At 41.3% G+C, this 23,825-nt stretch overlaps 1 protein-coding gene across 3 annotated transcripts; it reads right to left on the bottom strand.

Moving 5' to 3' along the window:
• Positions 1 to 78: 78 nt before the first annotated feature.
• MYLIP (myosin regulatory light chain interacting protein) lies at positions 79 to 18,948 on the bottom strand. 3 transcript variants are annotated; one of them, XR_009211364.1, is made up of 7 exons: positions 18,702 to 18,948; positions 17,363 to 17,553; positions 6,227 to 6,412; positions 5,127 to 5,324; positions 3,018 to 3,438; positions 1,296 to 1,668; positions 79 to 791 (listed from the first exon to the last, which is right to left on the bottom strand). XR_009211364.1 is itself a non-coding variant. In XM_032140737.2 (7 exons), exons 1-7 carry the CDS (start codon positions 18,786 to 18,788, stop codon positions 1,579 to 1,581), a joined length of 1,338 nt encoding a protein of 445 aa, XP_031996628.1. In that variant the 5' UTR covers positions 18,789 to 18,948; the 3' UTR covers positions 79 to 1,578. The 3 variants fall into 3 exon arrangements, 2 of the variants coding, with proteins under 2 accessions (XP_031996628.1, XP_031996630.1); XM_032140737.2 differs by adding an exon at positions 4,481 to 4,645 and having other exon boundaries at positions 79 to 1,668; XM_032140739.2 differs by having other exon boundaries at positions 79 to 1,668.
• Between the last annotated feature and the right edge of the window lie 4,877 nt (positions 18,949 to 23,825).

Genomic DNA, 23,825 nt, shown 5'->3' with positions numbered 1-23,825 from the left:
ACCAGTTGTGATGTTACCCCTTGCTTATTTCTTTGAAATGAAATAAAACTGGCTTAAATGACAATACACACATCCATGTTTGCTTTAAAGTCTTTATTATCCTGAATATAAAAGACAGAGTCCTCTAGGATATAACAGAGTTCTTTACGTGGAAACATTATTTTTTTTACAAGTGAAAAAATAAATACCTCTTGGAATAAAGGCTTATATGCTAATATGTGCCATAAAAAAGTAGAGTTTTAATATTTGACAAAATGTGCAAAGAAACAAATGCATAAACACATTACTGCTACATTAAGGCAATATGAAAAGTATACTCAGAATCTCAGTAAAGTGACAGTGTAGGTTTCTAGCTTTACCTTAGCTAGTATTGCACCCGATAAGGTCATCTAGGTCTCCCGACATCCCAGAAAACCTGCCAGCTGACCAGCTTCCAAAATGTCCAAGTGGGAGTGGAAAACACGTTTAAGAATACAGAAGCAAAAAGAACCAAAACCCCTTCGAAACACACAGAGGGGACAACCCAAAGTTAATACTTAAGCACTAACTTTAAAAAAAACACAACAAAACTCCCCCCACAAAAACAGAAAAGGACACAATATCTAAATACTTATGGTAAGGCTATAAAAGGCTTGACAGTTCAAGCAAAGCAACACCAGTGGGTGAAGCTGGGATCGAGTGCTTGGGAGAAGTGATGAGTTAACTACTCTCAGTTGTACACCATGAGGCTCCATCTCTCACTCAGCAAGCTCCGGTTTCCCTTCCCAAGGAGAGTGCTCTCTGTTTTCAGTCTGAAATAAAATATTTCACCAGCTCAGAAGGCCTGGGGAGTACTTGACTCCTCCACAGTAATCTTATAACAAGATTGGTAGTATTTTGTAATCGAAAGGCTTGTGGGGATAGGGATGGGGGAGCGTAAAGGAATAGGGAGCCACCCGCATTGAGTGAGCTGCTTTTTACTAGCCACACTGGTTTAAATCTGACAACATTGTCAACTTTTTAAAAGTCACAGAATTAATTTGTAAACCTGTTTGCCTTCCAATCATTCTTGATCAAGTTATAAAGACAGAAATGACATTAAAATGACAACAATTTACAAAAAACTTTCCTATTAAAAATGGTTGGAGCTCCATGACCATACAAAAAATGAAATTCTTAAAAGTAATTCTTATAAAATATGCTGCCGGTAGGAAACTTACCTCGGGATACATTATAGGGTACTTACAAACATCATTTCCTAAAAGGTACCCAACTTTTTGGCTATGTTGCCACTTCACTGACATCAAAGACTTTACCTGTTCCTTTACTTGATCATAAAAAAATCAACATCCAAGGAACGTTTCTGCGTCCCAGAGCTCCTCCTGGTCCCCACGACTGGAGTTGTTGATTCTACGCATGGATATGTTTTTGCAGTGAGGAGTAGCTGTGTTATTTTTCTTCCTTGTTTTTTTTTTTTTTTTTTAACATCGCGTGGCAGATGGGTGTTGGAGTAATTACTTTCTCCACAATCTATCATTTTAATAGTTTATAATAGTGCAGTTCATGGAAACATGGCAAGTCCAATAAAAGCACAACAGATTAGATTACAGTCAGATTGAGAAGACTGGTGTGCGTTGGCAGATAGACGTGCTGGACGTGCTCCACACACGACCTGCAGACGGGACATGACTGGAAAAGAAAAGCCAACAGTCTCTGTTAGCATGCAAGCCTTGATGGGGGGCCTGTGTCGCTGCACACACCCCTGGTCTCTAGTGCATTTAATTTTCTAAATCAATTGTGATCACAGTGATTTCTAGCTTTCAATTGGTAGAGATCTTTGCTGTCTCACAGGTTGAAAGTTTATACTTTACAAGGGCTTAAAAATAAATATTATGACACAGTATAAACTGAAGGAAATTAATTACTTTTTTAGTGAAACACTAAACAAAGTACATTGAGTAAAGCAATTAATGAAGTCGTCTTTCTGTGCAGAATGTGGTCTCTACGTGAGTAGACTATAACACTTCAGGCAGCAATGCAGGAGACCCTTCTTGAAATTGTGTGTCCTTAGCTCAGCTGACTGACTCAGGCCAACATTTCTGGGCTGATGCCCGCATGGCCAGGGAGGGTGGCTCTGCTTCTAGCCGTAGGTGGCAGCTCCACATTCCTAGCTGACTTCTCAGAAAGCCCGTGCCCATCATCAGCCCTCAGGAGAGACTTACGGATGACAGTCGGAATAGGTGGGCAGAAAAAGACAAGCCTATGACTGCTTCTGGGGAAAGGACACAGGGGTCGTTTGGTCTTATTAGCTCTGAAATTAGCAGCTTCTGAAGGACTAAGTATTATCTAGGACCAGTTTTACATAAAACCACAGTGACATTTGGCAAACACACCTGAGAAATAAAAACAAATTGAAAAAACTTATTATAAGAGGAAATTTAAAATTCTTCTTCATGCAAGAAAGAAGAAAACTATATGTGAGTTCTCTTTTTCTTGTTGTTAATATTAAAATTAGTTTGACTTGCTAATAAATAGCAGCCAACTCATATGCCCTTGAGGCAGTTGCAATCATAAAAGGAAATTAATCACCAATATCACAGAGTCAACAACCCATCCATGGATAATTGAGAAGTATTCTTTCCCAAATATCTTAAGTAATAAAGACCATCCTCCTAAGTGTCAGAAAAAGGGAGGCAACTTGAAATAGAGGAAGCAGCCCTGGGCCAGGCCTCAGGAGGCCTGGATTCTTGTCCTCGGGTAAGCCGCTAACTAGATATGTTACCCAGGAATCTCAGCCTCATTTTCAGAACTTGAAAACACTGTATAATTTGGAGTAATTATGTTGTTGAAAATCGAATGCTAATCTAAAATGTTTCTAAAGGGCAATACCTTTTAGGTCACCAAATACAAAGACCCTTCCCGGGTGAAGATGGGCATTCCCCATCTGCACATTAGCGACACAGTACTTGGCTCCTACTCCCCATTAAGAGGAGGGATAGGTGAGGCTGCAGGCAAAAGTGGGCAGCTGACTCCCCTACCTGTAGCTGGGTGGCGCAGCTCTCACAGCACACAGTGTGGCCACAGGGACAGAAGGTGGAGTTGATCTCCTCCTCGCAGCACACCATGCACAGCATGGCTTCCTTCAGCTTGCGTAGCTTCTCCTGCAGCGCCCGGGTCTGCTGGCAGCTGAGGCCCTCGCAGCTGCTGCAGTTCATGCTGCTTTCTGAGGACTTCAGAGGCGAGTGTGAAGGGCTCTGGTTGCTTCTTGAAACGAGGTCCACAACGCCAGCATTGTACAGAGCCCTCCTGGCATGGTCATACACCTCCTTTGATGTTCTTTTAATATCAAAGACATATTTCTTGCCAAGGTTAATGTTTTCATTCAGAAACAGAGATGCCAAGTGGCCCTTCAAGTCACGGCTATACTGCATCATCACGGCGCTGGTCACTGTGTCACACCTGCAAGGCAAGATTGAATGTCTACTTTAACACCAAAGAGCCTGGCAGCCCCCTTATTTGCTGTTGTCAATAAGAACAGAAATGTCAGCAGATGTTTCATATTCTTGTCTGCATGTATGAAAGTAAGTCCTTCCAGTTTTAAATCTGGTAGATATTCTCAGTGATTACACCTCTGTTTCTCTAACATCTCCTGACATTATGGCTTCCATAAAACAGTAAATACAGAGGGCAATGAGCACGTACCTCCTCCCCAGGACAGATGCTAATGAGTCAAGTTGCTTATGGAAGAAAAAGGGCATCTGCCTGAAGTCTTGGCTTTTATGTTAGAAATGTCTAAAAATTTTCTATCCTGTTTCACAATTTGCGTATCTATTTTAAAATAAAAAAGTTTAAAGTTGTCTACGACTTAAATTTCTTAGCTTTAATTGTCCAAATACCTGAGTCCAATCACAACTTGGCTTTAAAGTACCCTCTGAAATGAGGGAATCAATATTGTTAGTAAAAAATCCTTCCGTACACAGTGAGGACTCAGGATAGCAGCTCTACCAGAAAGAAAAGATGATCTGTGCTATCCTTCTCCTGGGCAGTGGATCAGGCCCAATCCCTCAGGGTTACCTTTAGGGTAGTCAAACTTGGCTTTGAACCTGAGTGCTAGACTAAGTAAATAATTATCCTCCCATCCCAGTTCCCTCATCTTTAACATTAGGGTAATAATACTTAACCCCTTAGGGTTGTTGTATTGATTAAATAGGCATAGAAATCTCCTAACACACTTTGTGTTTAGATTAATGGCATAAGAGAATACGGTAGGAGGTAAGCAGAGAATGTGTTTGTGCAGCTCACACACATGCACCTTCTGTGGGTAAAACAAGACCACATTAGTAAGGACCCCATTGCTACTACAGAAACAAAATGTTCAGAATTTCTTAAATGATGTACTAGACTCATTGACACAACAATCCAAGGAACCGTAGAAACCTGGTTGTCACCTAAAAACCTTAGAGCTGCGGTGCTGAGGTGACCAAGCACATGAGATACATGCCTGTAGAATGCGTGCGTCTCTGTTATCGCTCGGTAGAGCCCGCTGGCCGCCCTGGTGCTGATCATTTTAAACAAGAGCACGATGCTGTTCCCAGATTCCTTGGTGACTGTCAAATATACATTCTTTCCTGACTGGGTGGCCATCTGCACCACAGGATAAGCTATCCTAAGAGACGGGAAGAGAAAAGAAAGCAGATCTAGAAGGAGTGATTCTTCACCATGTCTGTGCCTTTGTGGGATCCCCATTTGCTCATGACCTAGCAGAAAAATCAGACGCTTCCTCTGGGGCTATCACGTCACTATAATGCTGCCTTATCTTAAAGATACAGTGAAAAGCAGTTGGGCTTATGTAGAGGGAAGTGTGGGAGCAAGTGCTGGGTGTGCGCACATGCATGTCTAGAGGTGAAAACAAGTTTTTTATGGCAGTGAATGGGTTATTTGGAAAATGTTAACTCTGCCACATTGTATACCTTGAATAACATTTAAAATGGTTATTTAGGCCTGAATAAGATTAATGTACATACCACAGTGAAATCTTTCATTCCTAAGAGCTGACTGTCGAGAAAATCCCTTCCTACTTTCTATTACATTGACAGCTACAGATGTATACACATGCTTAGGTCAAAAAAAGTTAAGTCTTGGCTTACCTATTAATTGGGCTAAAGTCATCTTTACAAATTGAGATTCCTTCAGGTCCAACCCCAATGAGCAGTTTCTGCCCTTCACTATCCCGCACAGAATGCCATTCTATGCCATAGTTTTCCATTGCCGACACAATCTGCAAAACTTGGTATTCAGCTGAAGCCTGGCTGGTCCCCTCCAACTCTTTATGTTTTGCAACAATGCTGGAGGACACCAAGAGGACAGAGAATTAAGTATACAGATATTAACTTTAGAGATAAACCTATGTAGTCTTCACAAGTGAAATATACTAACACTCATGAATCACACCAACTTAAAACTTATGTATTATGTTTCATGTATTTAGCGAACTTACTATAAAAAACGTCTAAGACACTGGGATCTCAACTATTAAATACTTGGTAAAAACACTTTGGGGATGCTGGATGGGTGATGGAAGAATTATGGAAAGTCTCTGAAAATATACATAAGTCAAATTTACATATTGGAAAGTCTCATCCATTTGTCCACATACAGTTTATAAGTATAAAGTTGACCCCTGAGGACCCTGTGGCCGGGGAAGGAGGCAGGCCAACAAACCACAGGAGTCAACCTGGCATGGAGGCCACCCTCAGTCGAGCCTTCAGATGAGACAGAGTTCCACCTGCAGCTTGACTCCAGTCTCGTGAGCCAGAGGACCCAGCCAAGACATGGCCAGATTCCTGACCTACAGAACTGTGAGACAATTTTTGTTGTTTTAAGTCACTAAGTTTTGGGGTAACTTGTTATGCAGAAATAGATAACTAAAATGCCTATGTTAGATCTCCTGGTTTAATTCTTGCTGGGATGAAGAAAACATATACATAACAGATTTTTTATTTTAGGAGATTTGTACTTAAAGGCAGAGATTTAAAAAATTCTCATTATATAGCACTTCATATTGTGTTTATATATTTTTCAAATAAAAGCTAACAAATTTTTTGAAAATATTTGGTTAAATTGGGCAATGGCCCAGTCTTAACCTCACAAATTATATGTATGTACCACAGATTCATCTTCTTTTGGAAAATGCTTATACATTTGATAGCTCTATGAATATAAGCAGTAGTCCTGATGGCAGCCTCACCTGTTCAAGGTGGCAGAGGAGAGCTCCTTGGCACACAGCTCCTCATAGTTATACTTGGCAGTGTTCTGGTTGTAGTCTCCAAACTTGCTCTGGGCCAGGAGGGCACTGAGTTCCACTGCCTGCTCTGGGGAACACAAGAGGTGGCCTGCCAAGAGGGCCTCCTTGATGTGCAAGAAAAAGATATGCCTGCAAAGCAAGGTGAGAGTGAGGTTATGCTTGGGGATAACCTGACATCAATCTCAGCCTACTTAGCAATTTCACAGTCACTTTTAAGGAAAGTAATTTTAAAAGTCACACTGAAAATGCTTAACATTAAAGAACTTTAAAAAAAATCATCAGTATTAAGACAAAATCAAAATAAGAACTGAGTTTCTCTGGAATAAAAGTTGTGACCCAAACAAGATAAACTTATTTAACACAAGTTTGGTAACATTAAGGCTACAAAACATAAAATAATTACACACAAGTTTCTGCATTACAGTGTTTTAAAAGAAATTATTTTAATCAGAAAAATTGTATCTTGACATGGATTCTGATAGAATCTTAAGGAACTCTATACATAAAGACAAAATTCTCACCTTTATTCAAATGATACCCCAATCTCTAGTCTCAGTGCCAGCTTCTCTCCTAAGAATCACATGAAAAATGTTCAATCTCCTATAGGCTTCACCACCTGGATGTACCTCAATTTCGGCTCATTCAAAACCAAACTCCATATATTCTTTCCCAAACCCTTTTTCTCCAAATGGAGACCACAGACTGACTTTGGACTCTGTCCTATTTCATTTGACTTTCTTCTCTCTGAAAACTATTTGAATCCAGTTGTATCCTCCCGTTTGTACCTCCTCAATACTACTTGCAGGAAGAATTTACACTATTCTCTAAGCTGCTCTCCTCCTCCAGACTCCATGCAGGCAGCCTACCTTCCTTGCTGCTTGTTTCTAGTATAAGCTTGTCATTTCTCTGCTCAAAATCCTTCAAAGGATCTGTACGGCTTGCCAAGGGAGCACCTTGTTAACGTGGAGTTGAGGAGTCTCCGCCATCTGGCCCCAGCTTTCCAGCCACGTCTCCTGTCATTCCCTGCAGCTGCTATGACCCAGGAGAGGGAACAATTCCTCTCCCTGGGAAATCCAGGAAGCATGTTCATGCTCTGGTGTCTCTGGTCTTGCTGCTCCCTCTGTCCTGATGGCCATTCTTTCTGTCCCCTTGCTTGGATACCCTTTGGTCTATATCACATGCAAATCCTCTATTCCTCTAGTACAGTATTTGACATAACATGTATATTATGTATGACTTTTTAAGTGCCTCGAACATCAGAGAGCTCCAAAAATGTACATAAAACTGCATATTATGTGTGATTAGTTTACCTTCCAACCTTAGTTTCATCCTGTTTAAGCCTATCTTAGTTGTATACAATACTATATTCTACATTTACTAAAAGGTATGTCACACTTAAAAACTCCTGTAAAATTCAGATACTGGTCACACTGCCCAAAACTCTGAAGAGCTTCTATAACTGCTGTAGACAGATTGGCCTCAGTTGTAACAAGTGTCCCTGGCGAATGTGAAGTTTTAACCTTCCTTTGATGACTTGTCATAACCTCTCAAACAAGGCTAATTGCCACATTATTCCTCCCATTAACAAATGAATTGTAACTCTGGCCAGATGCGATGTCCTCAACACTGTTTCTGTTTAATAATATATCTGTGTCTGACATTCCAGGTAGAGGAACATGAGCAAGGTAAGAATCGACTAAGGAGACAGTGAGGCTACAAATCTAAGGAAGTGCTATACTGAGAGTCTAAAATGTCTGGCTCACAAAAGCCATTAATCTTATTTTCACTAAGAAGTATTGAAATTCCATGTTTTGTGCATTCTATAATGATAAAGAAATATTTAAAATGATGAAACTCTGCCAAATACTGCAGTTCTTTTTTTCAAAGCCCCTGTAAAGAAATCACAGTAAGAATGTGTAATAGCCTGAAAGAAGATAAAGATGGTTTTTATTAACCCAAACATCTGCTAATCTGTAAAGTATTTCTGACATACTGCTAAACTGAGAAGGGAGCCCGCACTGGGGCAAAGGAATCACCACGAAAATAACTTGCTGTAAAATAGCTATCTGAGGACTGAGATCCAGCATTCTCAGCAAGCCGTGGTTTACTACACTGTTGCAGGCCTCAAAAGGCTTCTGAGATGACCATTTGATAAACTTCATCTTGGTGAATGTACCCATCTCTGTGTTCAACCGGGGTGGAGGCGTGCTGTTAGGAAACTAAAATCTGCATCTATGCTTTCGTTAAAGAAGAAATTACGCTCTGAAAGACCTGAGGAATATTGCCACAAACTAAGTCTTCTTAGTTTAATTACTGCTTATGTAAAGGTGGCCTTTTTTTTTTTTTTTTTTTTTTTTTGAGACGGAGTCTTGCTCTGTCGCCCAGGCTGGAGTGCTGTGGCACGATCTCAGCTCACTGCAAGCTCAGCCTCCCGGGTTCAAGCGATTCTCCTGCCTCAGCCTCCCGAGTAGCTGGGACTACAGACCATGCCTGTCTAATTTTTGTATTTTTATTAGAGATGGGGTTTCACCGTGTTAGCCAGGATGGTCTCAATCTCCTGACCTCATGATCTGCCCGCCTCCGCCTCCCAAAGTCCTGGAATTACAGGCAAAAGTGGCTTTTAACTTATTTTTCAAGTCTAAAGTTAGAGACTAGTTCCTGCTTTACTAAATAGTAAGAAGAGTTTTGAATGAATTCCATGTCTTTTTGCAACCTATCCATGCCTATACTTCTGGAGAGACAGTGGCCAAAATCAAAGGCAAGGAAGCAGTAACAGAACATAAACAGGTGGCAGGCAGCCTGAGAGCACACTGATCCTTCTCAGCATATGGGCCAGAATTTAAGAAAAGGTCTAGTAAGGGCAATGATTGACCTTTTCGACATACTCCACATTCTAGCCTGGACTGCAGAGGATGCCTGGTAAGCATGAAAACTCCTTCTCCTTACTGTCAACATCAGCTTTCTGACAGTCCCTTCCTGCATTTTGCAGTTTCATGGCTATAAAGCAACCTTTTCATTTCAAGCCAATAAATATTTGTCTTGCACTGCCTCTGTGCCCAGCCCTAAGCTGGAGTTTTAGGGTAAACATGTCTGAGAGTTCCTTTTTAGATGGACTTACAGCCTTTTACAATAAAGGGACATATCCCATCAAAATGACTCCAGCCACAATCTAGCTTTTGGGTAACAAGTTTATGCTCTCCAGGAGAACAGTACGTCAGAGTACTAGTAGCAAAGATCAGCACTCTAATAGGCTCTTTCCAAGACAGAGGATAGCAGAGCTCAGAGACATGTTTCCAACAAGAGCTTCAGTGATGGCTCAATATTTATGGGTGGTTTTGAATCAAGTATTTTCTCTTAGTATTTTCCCCTCAAACCATCTGGACTGTAACTATCTGGCTCCTGGGTTTTGCCCCCTCCTTTTTTTTTTTTTGTAAAGTAGGCAAAAGGTTACCAATAATATCAAAACAAGCAGATGTGGTCAAAGAAGTTATGCCTGCAGTGAATGCTTTTGCACTAAATATCAAAAGTAGATGACATTCAATTCAATAGAGGCTACTTCCTAGAATCACAAACAGAAAGAAAGCCTTTGGAAAAAAACTGTTTTCTCTGTCTTAAGCAAATATCCATGAATATGTCCTATGAGCATAAATAAGCTCAAACTGCACCTTTTAAACATTCTTCGGGTTATACCTTCTAATTCACGACTCTTCTTTAAGTTTTACCCAGTTACTAAGAAAACTGATATTTTCAATATATGGATCACATTTTGGGGCCCAAGGTGTAACATTCTGGCTAAACTCTGGCTAAAATCATGTCCTGGCATCATGGGCACAAATGAATTAACATTTACTGAGCATTATAGAAGATTTTTTTTAATGGAGTGAATATAAGGATAAGCCAAATTTTAATTTTAAAAATGAATCACATATTCTTACTATACTTTTCCTTCAAAGTACTTCAAATTTTCTCTTTTAAAAATTAATTCCTTCTTACAGTGTTAAGGAATGAAGTTAGATCATTTATCTTTTAAGAGTTGTAATCAGAGAACTTTCCTCTAAACCCTGGCTTGTCTCATGAAGCAATTATCTAGGAATCAAAGCAGAACTTCCTGCAAACCAGTTGGAAGTCGTTCATCTGCTCATCACAGAGGGTTCCTCTCAGTTACTGCCCTCCAGTTACCTCACCAGTTACACCATTTTGAAGAGCTTTTAATGACAAATGTAAAATAACTATATTCAGATTCATTATTAAACTCAAAATTTATGAACTAACCTACATCTTTGAAACAGCTAAGTAGCTATTTTTTTCAAATTCTCAATTACCAATAATTGAATTGTATTTCTCCTGGAAAGCCATAACTGACTCTAGCCATAATGAGTAATGGCTGGTTCTGCTCTCACCTCGTAAGAACCCCCTGTGATCATCAGTCAGCCTGCCTCAGTCCAATGAGTCACTTAACCACAGTTTATTTTAAACCAAACTTTGACTGCCAAGTTATATTTAAAAACTATCAAATCACAACAGAATTGCTATAAGAGTTTTCTGTTTTGTATCTTTAATTTCAGTAAAACACAAATCAGTTCAAGATGGATCACGGGCCTAAATGTAAAAGCTAAAACCGTTAACGCTTTAAAAACAAAACATAAGAGTATCTTCATGACTTCCAGGTAGCAAAGGTTTCTCAGGACATAGCAAAAACCACAAAAGAAGAAAGTGGATAAATTAGGCTTCACCAAAATTAAAAACTTCTACTCATAAAAGGCATCAGAAAAACAGATAAGCCACAGGAGGAAATACATTTACAAAACATGTATCTGACAAAGGACTGGTATCTAGGGTACATGAAGAATTTGTACACCTCAAAAACAAAGGCAAACAACAAAAATGAGTAAATGACTTGGATACTTTGAAAAAGATACATGAAAGGCCAATAAACACATGAACAAGTGTTTAATATTAATTGTCAGAGAAATGCAAATTAAAATCACAACACTCTACCACTACACACCCACCAGAAAGCTGGGATGTGGAGGAACTAGACTCTTACATTCTTGCTGGGAGTACAGAATAGCACAATTGCCAAATAGCTCTGGGAAAAGGTCCGGCGGTTAGTTATAAAATGAAATGATTACTTACTCCATGACCCAGCTATTCCACTCTTAGGTATTTATTTATTCAAGAGAAATGAAAATATGTGTCTACAAAAAAAGGTACATACTAGAATGTTTATGACAGCTTTATTCATAATAGCTGGAAAACAGGTGTCCATTATTAGGAGTATGGATAAACAAACACTAGAATCATTCAATGGAATACTATCCAGCAATATAAAAGAACCAACCACTGATATATATGACAATATGGATGGATCTCAAAAAATCTGTGATGAACAAAAGAAGCCAGACATCAAAGAGTGCATACCACAAGATTCCATATAGATAAAGCTGCACAGCCATAGCTCATCTCTGGTAGAAGAACACATGACAAAGGTGTAGCATGCGATGGGTGGGGGTGGGAAAGAAGGGGAGGGGTTGACTGCAGAAGGGCTTGAGGGAACTTTCTGGAGTGATGATAATGTTCTTCTAAACTTTGATAGCAGTTTTATTTAAACAAGCACAGCTGTTTGTCAAAAAATCATTAAATGGTATAATTAGGATTTATGTAAATTTTACATCAAAAGAAAAAACTGCAAACATTGAGTTCTAGTTAGTGTTATGCATGCTGAAGTATTTAGGGAGAAACATACTTATATACAACTTATTTTGAAATGCATCTAAAAATAAGACAGATTGATGGGTGGATAGAGGACTGATAAATGGATGAATATGTAATAAAGCAAGTATACTAAACTATTAATAGCAGAATTTAGTATATATAGTATATATTTAGTATACATACTATATTCTATATAGTGTATATATATAGAATATAGTGTATATATATACACTATAGAATATAGTGTATATATATTCTATATAGTGTATATATATACACTATATTCTATATAGAATATACACTATATATAGAATATAGTGTATATATACACTATAGAATATAGTGTACATATATATAGAATATAGTGTACATATATATATATACACACACACATATAGTGTGTGTGCATATATATAGGTGTTCTCTGTAAAAAATCTCCAATTTTCCTGTATGTTTGAAAACTTTCATAAGAAGTGAAGGAAGTAATACTAGTAAAAATCCCTTAGGGTCAAGGATTCAAGTAACTAGCCATATCTAACATGAACCACCACATCTATCTACTTCATGGAGGGCTTGCCACTGAGAAACTTGTAACAGCCAAATAATTACCAAGTTAGGCCTCTATGTAGGCTTAAGGAGATCCTTTTCAAAGCCCAAAGTACAAAATGAGAATCACTGATGAAAGTGTTCCTGCTCTAAAGCAGTTAAAAGATGTGGAGGGCAGCAGTTGGGAAAATTTCCAACTTCAAAAGTGATCACAACCCACACCAGAAGAACACTTCTAATTGAAAGCAGAAAATCTGCACTTCTAAAAAATGTGCTTATTCACTCACAGTAGATCCCCATCCTAGGCAAACACCAATCTAGGCAGTCCTGAAATCTGAAGGTGTTAACTACAATCTCTTTCCCAACAATCTAGATTAGCCAGGAGTGCTTTTTGGTACATTCATTCCATGAGGCCGGGAAGGTTCAGGAATTTTCAGACCTCCTCATCTTTTTAACTGCCTTCACATCTCCTGAGTTACTTGCTAGGTCCTGCTGCTGGTATAGAAGAGGGCTGGGAACAGGCCACAGTGGGACACCATTCAGAGGAAACACACCTAGTGTCCCTACAGCTGCTCAACACTGGTCACCTTGAGTCTGACCCTAGGTGCCTTCTAAATGCTCAGATTTAATTTTACATGTCATTTTAAAAAACTTCCTTGAATATTTCATACAAATATATAAGTACCAGAAATTCAAAAAGGGCCTAAAGATACCCAGACAGGCGTTCCTTGGCTGAAATAAACACATATAATAACACAAACATCCTATAGCCTTAACAAAAGAAAAAATTAAATCAGAAATGTAAAATTCAATTAAATACTTTCTTTGGAAATAACCACATGCCTGCTTTTACTGTTTTTACTTTCCAGGGCCTATTTTGTGTTTGGGCATGCAATCTTTCCTAGATTTCCACATGTCTAAAAGTGATTTTTGTTGGAAGACAGGGAAATACCTAGTTAATATGTACTTAGGACTATAAATGGGTTGCAGTTAAAGTGATGCTATAACTTGAAAACTATCTGACCTTCATAGATGGCCCAGATAAGTGGTAGTTTCTTTTAGGAAAGAACTAATAGCCACAATAAACACATGGCCTAGGATGAGGTAGAGGGGGTGAAAGAAAGGAAGCAAAAGAATGTGAGGAAGCTCTAAGTTAAGTTCAAACAGAAAATAATCACTACAAAACATTTTTGAAATGGTGAGATTTCTTTTAGATACTCTCAACTTTTCAGTTTATAAAAGCGAAGTGAAAAACATCTCAAAATCTATTAGGAAAACTTTATTAGTAGTTATCAGTTAACCCCATTTTTGTTTACTTCCAAGTTCTTAATTCTATTATTCAACAAATATGCAACAGACACTTATTAGACTCTGGGGATACAACGTTGATCAGCTCCCTGTTTAATGGAGTTTAGGTTATTAGAGTGACTGATAATAAACAAATTGCCACCTAAGTATATGTAGTATTATAAGCTCATTAAATGCTATAAAGGAAAGATACATGATGTCTTGGGGGAGTTTTAGTCTCCCAAGCAAGGCTAGGGAAACTTTCCTGAGGGCTGAGGATGGAGCTGAGGTCAGAAAGGTAGGGCAGATTTAACAAGGGACGAGTCAGAGTCAAACTCATCACTGTTAGCATCACTGAAATCTGGATGAAATTTAACATCCAGGATTATAGCATTTCTGTGAACATTTGGTCTGGGACTCACAGAGCTCTTGGAATGAGGTTGTTTTCTGGAAAAGAGAATCCATGTGTTGGTGAGCCTTACCTAAGCAAAACGTCTCCTAGCAAAGACTTCAAAGCTCTGCTAAAACGTGGCTAAGTCAGGAACAAAATATAGATTTTATTGGCAGTGGATGGTATAATTACCATTGTGAAGATGAAACATATACTTCTCTAATCTCTGGTTTTGGAAATGTTGACAAAATCCAGTCAGAATTGCAGTAAACTCAAAGCCTTTGAAAGGCAAGAATTTCCAAGATGATTATTATTTCAGATCTACTTCCAGAATACATTAATTTGTTTCACTATTCATTTTATTCCATGGCATCACAAACATCTGCTGAAAATAACCTGCTGTCTCCATGTCTGAAATATGCCAGCTGAAAAGTAAAAGACTCTCCTTTTACATTTGAGGCTCATATTCAAGAGCAAAGCATAATCTAGATAGAAGAATCAAATCTAAAATTAGGCCAAATCAGAACTCTACCTACCAGCCTAAGCAAACACTTGATGTGCTTTTTCTGTTTTCAGAGACACATATTTAGGAAAACATTAAGGGAAATAATATAAAGAGGACACAAAAGCAATGAAAAAAGTTATTGGTAAGAGAAATTTAGAAACCGTCTATCTCTTCAGGGGCTTTCAAGTAGGCTGTAGAGCTGGGCCCATAGCAGTCTGGATGGCTGGTAGTTGGTGGCAGAGCTGAAACTACAATGCAGCGCTTCTGCCTGGTTCCCTGGTGCTGTCCTATGACAAACAGGCCTTCCTGCCCATCATTCTCACAAGGGCCTCCCTAATCTGATATGAGCTAACATGTTAACTGCCCTCCCTAACTTGGCTACCTTAATTGTCCCCAGAGGACAACTCTGCCATGATATTTCAGCACCATTTAATAAACTGTCTAGATACTTTCAGTATACTATACTACATGCACCCTCATGATTTAGAAAAGAATAAAAAAATCACCTCTCATGACTGGATTGTTAAAGCTAAATTTACTCACTACATAAACAGACCTATTGTATATTCATGGCATTTTATATAAGTATTTTACAACAAATAATTAAACACCAAAGAAGTTTATGAACCAGCTTCATTTGCTAGCATCTGTAAACATATGTATTTTTTGTTCTATAGTTTCATGCATGTAAAAACAATGCTAATTGTAAACTGGACCTAGTACAGCTTCTGATGTCCTAATTAAGAGGTACAAATGCTAATTACAAATCACTTTATCTAGTTATTAAAACTTAAGTGTCAGTTATGTATTTCAGCCAACCCCACAAAACCAAGTAAAATTCACCAATATATTAAAAGCAAGTTAAAAGTTAAGGCCACACTAACTTTTCCATTTCAAAAAGGAATTAAAATCAATTAAAATTATCTAGTTGAACTAGGTATGTACATTCTTTGAGTACTATTATGAATCTCAAGAGTCCAAGTCAATTGAATCAATAAAGGAGAAACCAATACAGGAAATTTGATTCGAGTTCTAATTCATAAAATGTCTCTATTTCTTACATGAATAAAATTGATTTGATAATAGTTACTAACCCAATTACAGGAAAGCACAGGTAGAGACCATCTACTAGTCAATTATAAAGTCTGAATACATTCATAAAACAAACGTATTATGCTATTATCACTGCAGCCATTGTTTAAATGCAGTTATTTGGTACTCCAAGCTTCTGAAGATTTAAAAAATAAATTTGTCCCATCAAAACTGGGTTGCATGTAGAGATCTTGAAATAATTACAAGATCATAATAGGACTACACAATGAAAATTCCAATATTTTGTGTTATGTCTTGTATTCGACTGCAAGTTTTGACAGTGAGGCGCAAAGCTTTCACAAATCAGCTTTAAATAATAATTTTAAAAAGTCTATTCTGATTAATACAGACAGCTAAAACATCCTTAAGCATGCAATCACTTGAATATTTTGCAAGATATTTTCAGGGGTACCAAGAATTCAATATACCATCTTCATTCAGAAACAAAATTAAACATCTGCCTCAACCTTTAAAGCTCGATTACAAGGCAAAGTGGAAATTTCAAATTCAAATGAATAGTATTTCAAAATGAGTTTTTATCAGTCCTTTGGTAAAACAAACAAGCAAATGTCATGTAAAAAACTCTTAAAGGATAATGCTCATTCATCATTACTTAAAATTTTTAGAATCACATTTTTCATATGCATGGCAAATTTATCAGCCAAAGAATTATGAAAAACATTAGAACTTAGATTCAAAGCTTGCTATGTCTTTAAAGTAGCTGTTTTCCTTTTTAATTTTTTGATATGCCACTGTAAGATTGAAGTCTCCTGCCTTTCAATAAATATTAAATATCAATTTCCTAGTTTGGCTCATTCTTGAGAAAAGTATTAGAGTCAGTCCAGGGGAGAACATATTTTGTTTGAAAAATGAGACCACATGCTTCAGTTGTCTACCACTGCTGGTGGTGTTTTACAACGTAGAGAGAAATTCAACTCACCAATCGTGTGTAACGTATCTGTGGGTTGGAATTCAGTTACAGTAGCCTGAGTTCATGAAATTACATTTTCAAGAAACTTAAAAACTTTAAAAATTCTGCATGAAGTCAAATGGAGCTCTTGGCTGCACACTGTAATCTGACACTAGGCTAAAGCAACTGACCAAGTTTAAGTAACCCAAGAGGAACTGTTTCCTGCTTTCTGTTACAACAGTCTGCAATGACCTATAGTAACACTGCTGAGGCAGAGGTTACTATCGGGCATTAGATGCTGCTATCAGGAAGTCAGTCAGTCGGGTCGGGTCGAGTGGTTTCTTTCTTTTTTTTTTTTTCTGGGGTAGCACTTATGTTTTTAAGAATTCAACCCTGCTCACCCATCAAGTTTATAAAGACAAGAAAAACTAAAAGAAGAATTGGAAAATGCACTGGGACCAAGTAGGCAGCTCCCCCTTCACCTCAACAAAAGGACCGGCATGGAAAACCTAAGTTAAGATGGAACTCCGCATCAAAACAAACTTGCCTATGAGTATCTCTGGGAAGGTGCAGCGGCCCTTCTAAAGGGAACCAAAGGTCTATTTGACATTGGTTGATTTTAGCTCACTTTACCTAGTCTGCTCCTGTAAGATGAGATGAGGCTCCACGAAGAACTTGACTCTCAGTTTAAGCCTGTAAGGGGCTAGCCCATCCATCTGCTGGGAGATCCGGTTTCTCAGGTTTAGCCATAAACTTTCACCTTTGCTACCGGTAAACTGCAGTCCAAAATAGTCAACTTCTATGATTCCCAGTCGCCTGCACACCTAAAACAAAAAGGAATACAGCCTGGATTAGCAAATGGTACATGTCAAAGCAAACCCGACGGCTCCCTGAGGCTAAGATTGCTGGTACTTTTTACAAAGTTCAATGGTGTTACAATTCCTGATCTAAACTGGAAAAACAAAGTTCTACAGCTCCAACGATACCAAACCACGAGCTCTAGTATGGAGGCTCATAATTCCTTTTAGCATCTAGGGCATGACCAATCGCAACAGAGAAAAAAGGAGCCCTCAAAAGTAGCCTTCCAAAAGATGAGGGGGGGGAAACTACAGGGTATTTTCCTTCGTATTCCAATCACCGGAATTCCCTCCACCAGCATACTCTGCACAGCTGATTTTTGGCGACTTATTATCTGGGCAATTTTAACCATCTGGACTCCAAAAATCAAACACATTGAGGGAACACGCCACAAGTGTCAGCCAAGCTTCACAAGCGGTTTCCCAAACATCTCAGAGCTAGAGGGGTTGAGGGCACAGCGTTTTCCTGGGATCACATGTGCTGTCTGCCATATCACCTATGCACTATTTGGCACCGATCTCCCTCACTCTTAAGGAAACACATGCTTAAAAAACACCGAGCAGTAGATGACCCAAACCTATTCCTCCCGTCCCCCGCAAACCCGGAGATGCAGGTGAACGGTGCATTTGAGAGCAGCAGCCTGAGAAGCAGCGTGAGACAAGGGCCCGGCTTGTCTGCCAAGAACCCCTGGGGCCCGAGACTGCTTCGAGCCACTCCATCCCATCCTGACACGCGGGTGGCACTGCCAGGCGCCGCGGGGACCCGACAGGCGGCATCACGCACATACCTGCGGCAGGTGTGCGGAGCCGCCTTCTTCCGGGAAAGGGCTGGGTTGGGGGGATGATAGGGGGCTGGGGGTGGATCCTGGCTGCGGGCTGCGCCCAGCCCTTAGCTCTGGGGACCCCCGCTGCGCGCTTTCTCCGCGCACCCCACGCGCGCCAGGAGGAGACCGCGCGCCCCACGCCCGTGGAGAGGAGGGGACGCGCTTCCCCCCAGCTGCCGCCGCAGTGCCTCCTGGCCCCTAGTAGGCGGCGCGCCAGAGTGCCAGGCGTCGCTGCGAGGCCCCTCGGCCTCGCGGGACCCGCCGGTGCCCCTTCTTGCCTCTCGCTCTCACCTGGTTGAGGCAGTCCTCGCCGTTGGCTTTCGCCTCCACCTCCACCTCCATCAACACCGCGTCCGGCCTCGTCACATAACACAGCATGGCTGGGGCTGCCGCTGCCGCCACAGCCGCCTTCTCTTTGGTGCTCGCGGGGCTGCCGCCTTGTCACGGCTGGGACCCAGCCCCGGACTCGGAGAGGGCTGGCACTCGAAGGCTGCAGCTCTGCGGACCCTTGTCCGGCGCCCCGCGGCCGCCACTCGCGTCCCCGCCACCCCCTCACCCGCTGCCCGCCAGCTCCCCCTGTCCTCAGCGGTGGCGCCGCACTCCAGCAGCCCAACTGCCTGCGCCGCGACAGGGACTCTGCTGATATAGCGGCCCCGCCCCCTTCAGCTCGGGTCCCTGCCAATCACGGCCTCCCCGCCCCTCCTACCCCGCCTGGCCAGCCAATAGCGGCGCCCCTCGACCGCGGCCCTCCCCTCCCAGAGCCGGCTGAGTTCCCCCGGCCGCCCCGGGAGGTGGCAGCTTGCGGGCGCCGAGTGCTGCGGGAAGGGAGGGAGGTCCCGGAACACACCAGCCGCCTCTGCCCGCTGGGCGACGCTGCTTAGAGTGAGCGATCGCCCGGGGCTCCAGGCGGGGACGCCTTTCTGCCGTCTCGAATTTACGGTGATTAAACACCTCCAAGCTGCCACTGTTCTTCAGATACGTTGGATCACTCCGAGCACGCATTTCGGTTGTGAAAGCAAAAAAGAAAAGGAGCAACCCAAAGCCTAAAGAAAACTGTTTTCGTCCGGGCATGGTAGCTCACGCCTGTAATCCCAGCACTTTGGGAGGCCGAGGTGGGCGGATTACCAGAGGTCAGGAGTTCGAGACCAGCCTGGCAAACATGGTGAAACCCCCGTCTCTACTAAAAATACAAAAAAAAAATATCCAGGCGTGGTGGCGGGCACCTGTAATCCCAGCTACCTGGGAGGCTGAGGCAGGAGAATCGCTTGAACCCAAGAGGCGGAGGTTGCAGTGAGCTGAGATTGTGTCACTGCACTCTAGCCTGGGCAACAAGAGCAAAAAACCCTGTCTCAAAAAAAAGAAAAAAGAAAAAAAAAGAAAAAGAAAACTCTTTTCCACCAGGATTAGTCACAGTGGGTTGCTGGGAGGCAGAATTGTTGTTCCTTATTAAGACTTCATCGTTGAGAAAAACAAAATCTGAGTATGAAAGTTTTTGCAGTTGACCAGTGCGCCAGGTGTCTTGGTCTAGTGCTGGTGTGTTACACTCCGGAAGGGCTTCTCCTTACTCGTTCTGCTGAATCAAAACGCCTTACAGGGCACCAGGCCCTCTCTCAGGTTGCTCATTCTATCTCCTGTCTTATCTCACTCATTCATTAAACATTCATGCAGCACCTGATATTCTGCCTGTCCCTTCTCCCAGGCAACCAGATGTTGTCCTCGTCTTAAGGTAAGATGCTCATCTCCTGACCTAACAGGTGGCATTACTGCAATATTAACTATTAAAGGTCTACAACCCTTCACTCATTTACCGCTTGTTCCTCTTTGCCAATACATTACATAGCCTACCTTTTTGATTTCTTTATAGAAGCCAGATGATGTGGGTTTCAGCCGTGGAAACTTACAAAACTTACTTCAGGCCAGCTCGATGGCTCACACCTGTAATCCCAGCACTTTGGGATGCCAAGGCAGGAGGACCGCCTGAGCCCAGCAGTTTGAGACCAGCCTGGGCAACATAGCAAAAACCCATCTCTACACAAAATACAAAAAATTAGCCAGGCGTGGTGGCGCTTGCCTGTAGTCTCAGCTACACGGGAGGCTGAGGTGGGAGGATCACTTGAGCCTAGGAGTTCGAGGCTGCAGTGTGCTGTGATCCCCCTACTGCACTCCAGCCTAGGCGACAGAGCAAAAGACCCTGTCTCTAAACAACAACAACAAAAAGAAAACAACGAAAGAAAAAAAAAGAGAAAACTTACTTCATCTGTCTGAAGCTTGGTGTTGTCAACAGTAAAATGGAGATGGCAATATCTGCTCTGTCTCCACCCAGCATTGTCGGGAAGCACAGCAAAGATAATAATGTTCACAAAAGCATTTGAATGTCCCTGTGTATGTAAGGGGAGCTATAAGATCAGTGCTCCCACTGCTTAATGATGACTTTTCCTGTCCCTACCCCCCTTCACGAGTCCCAAGGATCTGTTAGTGGCCTTTATTTCTGAACAAGTAGGTACGATATCAGAGCCCAAGGCTAAAAAAAAGGAGGGATCCTCCCACACACAGTTCTTTGCTAAAGCTGACTGAGTAAAATTGTAAACTGTCCAAGTCCTGACCCCCACTGTTGCAGAGGAACAGGTGCACTCTCACATCTTTCTGTCTTATAAATACACCTCATGCTATTGTGGGCTGAAATAGTCCCTTCTTGTATTAACTGCAGGGCCTATTCCCTGAATTCCAGTTTACTAATAATCTGGGGAATTTATCTGGAAGATAGCATTTGGTTCATTCCTTGTCTACTTTATGCTTAATTGCTAGAAGTTTCAGAACAGGAAGAAGAGGCGAGGGGCAATAGGGAGACCAGTTATATTGGTTAGTATTTTTGTTTATGAACAATAGAAACTAAAGCTGGCTAACTGGAAACTCATAGAACCAATGGGACCAGGCGTGGAAATGAGTAGAACGGGGAAATATTTTGGCCAAGAAAAAAAAATAAACAGAAATAAAACAAGCAAACACCCAAACCAAATACCTACTTTGTGGACTACTTTAAAAATAACTTGTATTTTTAGTTTTAGCAGGGATTTTTCTTTTGCAAATATGATTTCACTGTTTTTTTAAAAAATCTAAGCTTGTAAAATAGTTTGTAGAAGTATAGGTAAAATCTGACATGCTTTATTTTATTTAAAACTTTTTGGCCAGGTGTGATGGCTCATGCCTGTAATCCCAGTGCTTTGGGAGGCCGAGGCAGGCAGATCCCTTGAGCCCAGGAGTTTGAGATCAGCCTGAGCAAAATGGCAAAACCCCGTCTCTCCTAAAAATATAAAAAATTAGCCAGGCATGATGGCATGTGTCTGTAGTCCCAGCTACTCAGGGTGCTGAGGTGGGAGGATGGCTTGAGCCCCCAGAAAGTCCAGGCTTCAGTCAGTTGTGATCTCACCACTGCACTCCAGCCTGGCCAAAGGGAGTGAGACCCTGTCTCAAACAAAACAAAAAACAAACAAAACCCCACATTTTTAATGCTGTTTTGTTGTTGCTGTTGTTGTTGTTTAGACAGAGTTTTGTTCTTGTTGCCCAGGCTGGAGTGCAATGGCACGATCTTGGCTCACTGTAGCCTCCAACTCCCTGGTTCAAGCAATTCTCCTGCCTTAGCCTCCCGAGTAGCTGGGATTACAGGCATGCACCCCCACACCTGGCTAATTTTTTGCTTTTTTAGTAGAGACAGGGTTTTGCCATGTTGGTCAGGCTAGTCTCGAACTCCTGACCTCAAGTGATCTGCCCGCCTTGGCCTCCCAAAGTGCTGGGATTACAAGTGTGAGCCACTGCCCCGATCTATTTTTAACAATTGTCATTTGCAAAATAGTTGGAAGTATAAGATTTACAAGAATTTTTTTTTTTTAATTTTTTTTCAGAGACAGGGTCTTGCTCTGTTGCCAGACTAGAGGGCAGGCAGCGATGTGAACATAGCTCACTGCAGCCTTGAACTCCTGTGCTCAAGCAGTCTTCCCACATCAGCCTCCAGAGTAGCTGGGACCACAAGCAGGTGCCACGACACCCAGCTAATTTTTGTATTTTTTGTAGAGATGGGGATCTCGCTATGTTGCTCAGGTTGGTCTCAAACTCCCGGGCTCAAGCGACCCTCCTGTCTTTGCCTCCCAAAGAGTTGGGATTACAGGTGTGAGCCACTGTGCTCTTGACAGGGATATTTCTAATGCAAACCCAGATAGTGCTTCTGCTATAGGATGGTTGGTGAATATTTCAATTGTTTTGAAATTAAGAATCACCAGATAAGACTGAAGAGAAAGATTTCTTAAAAACAAAGCTAAAAATAGGAAAATGGCACTTGGGGGTGGGAGGGGTAGGTAGTAAGAAATCCTTATGACTAGGAAGCAAAAAAAAATATATATATATATATAACTGGCTTCCCACTAGCATGTATGGAATATACTGGACCATGACCCCTCTCTCTCCTCGCTTTCTCTCTCTGTCTTTTCTCTCCATCTCTGTTTTGTAATTTCTTCCTTGAGTAGAGCTAGGGAGAGGCTGGTTAGTTACAGAATGAGGAGGCTGAGTGAGCTGGTGAGAAAGCACATTATGCTCAAAAGACCTGGTTAGGGAATAGAAAACCCACAGTAGAATTACTTCCTCGAGGATTCCACCATCTGCTAACGCTACTGAATGTCTGGAGCCAGTTTCAAGCCCCAGCTGGGTCTAACTCCAAAATAAGAGACTCTGAACACCCGGGGTGGGAACTATATTGGATTGAGCCGTGATTGAAGCCAGAGAGATGCCCAAGTTATCTGTGTGTGCTCTCTTTTTCTCTCAATTAGCTCTCATCTTTTAAAGATAGCATTAAAATTAACCAGCATAGTGAAAAAAAAAAAAAAGGTCAGCTGTATGAATACAGAATTTAAAAATAGAAACCATAACTAGGAGGTAGAGTTGGCTAACCCAGTGGAGCCCTAGCTGTTCAGACACACCCAAGCACCACGGATTTTCTCTGTTTCACATACTAGGGCTCAAGACTGAGCACTAGATCGTATTTGTGTGGATGTGATGATCATTTGGCTGCAAAATCTTCCCTCTGATTGAGCACTGGGTCTGATCTGGATGGCTGGGTACCTGTCTCTGTGCATTGCATTCTCAACACTGCATGCACTGCTGCAGAAACCCTGTGCTGGGTCTCCAGCGAAGCACAGCCTTCATCACCTGCCACACCCTTCTCTTTGCCTCTCAACGTTCATTTGTAGAAGCACCGAGGGAAGAACAATTAGTGACTGCCTAAGAAAACCGTCGTTTTGCTTTCACACATTATTCAAGCTAATGGTTCACATAAGTAACGCTTCATCAAGCACAAGTATGTTAGAATATGTCAAATGAGCTGAAATCTCTCATTTGAAATATTAGGCTTGTGAAATTCAGGAGTAG

This window comes from Hylobates moloch, unplaced genomic scaffold (genome assembly GCF_009828535.3).
Source record: "Hylobates moloch isolate HMO894 unplaced genomic scaffold, HMol_V3 SCAFFOLD_20, whole genome shotgun sequence".
NCBI lineage: Eukaryota > Metazoa > Chordata > Mammalia > Primates > Hylobatidae > Hylobates > Hylobates moloch.
The sequence above is the reverse complement of the archived record's forward strand: the minus strand, read 5'-3'. Positions and strand labels throughout refer to the sequence as shown.

Excerpts from the sequence above, each read along its gene's own strand:
- MYLIP (XM_032140737.2), bottom strand. The coding sequence starts at position 18,788 with ATGCTGTGTTATGTGACGAGGCCGGACGCGGTGTTGATGGAGGTGGAG. Across the intron at positions 17,554-18,701 it reads GCGAGGACTGCCTCAACCAG|GTGTGCAGGCGACTGGGAAT; the intron begins GTGAGAGCGAGA and ends TTTTTGTTTTAG. Across the intron at positions 4,646-5,126 it reads GACTTTAGCCCAATTAATAG|GATAGCTTATCCTGTGGTGC; the intron begins GTAAGCCAAGAC and ends CCCGTCTCTTAG.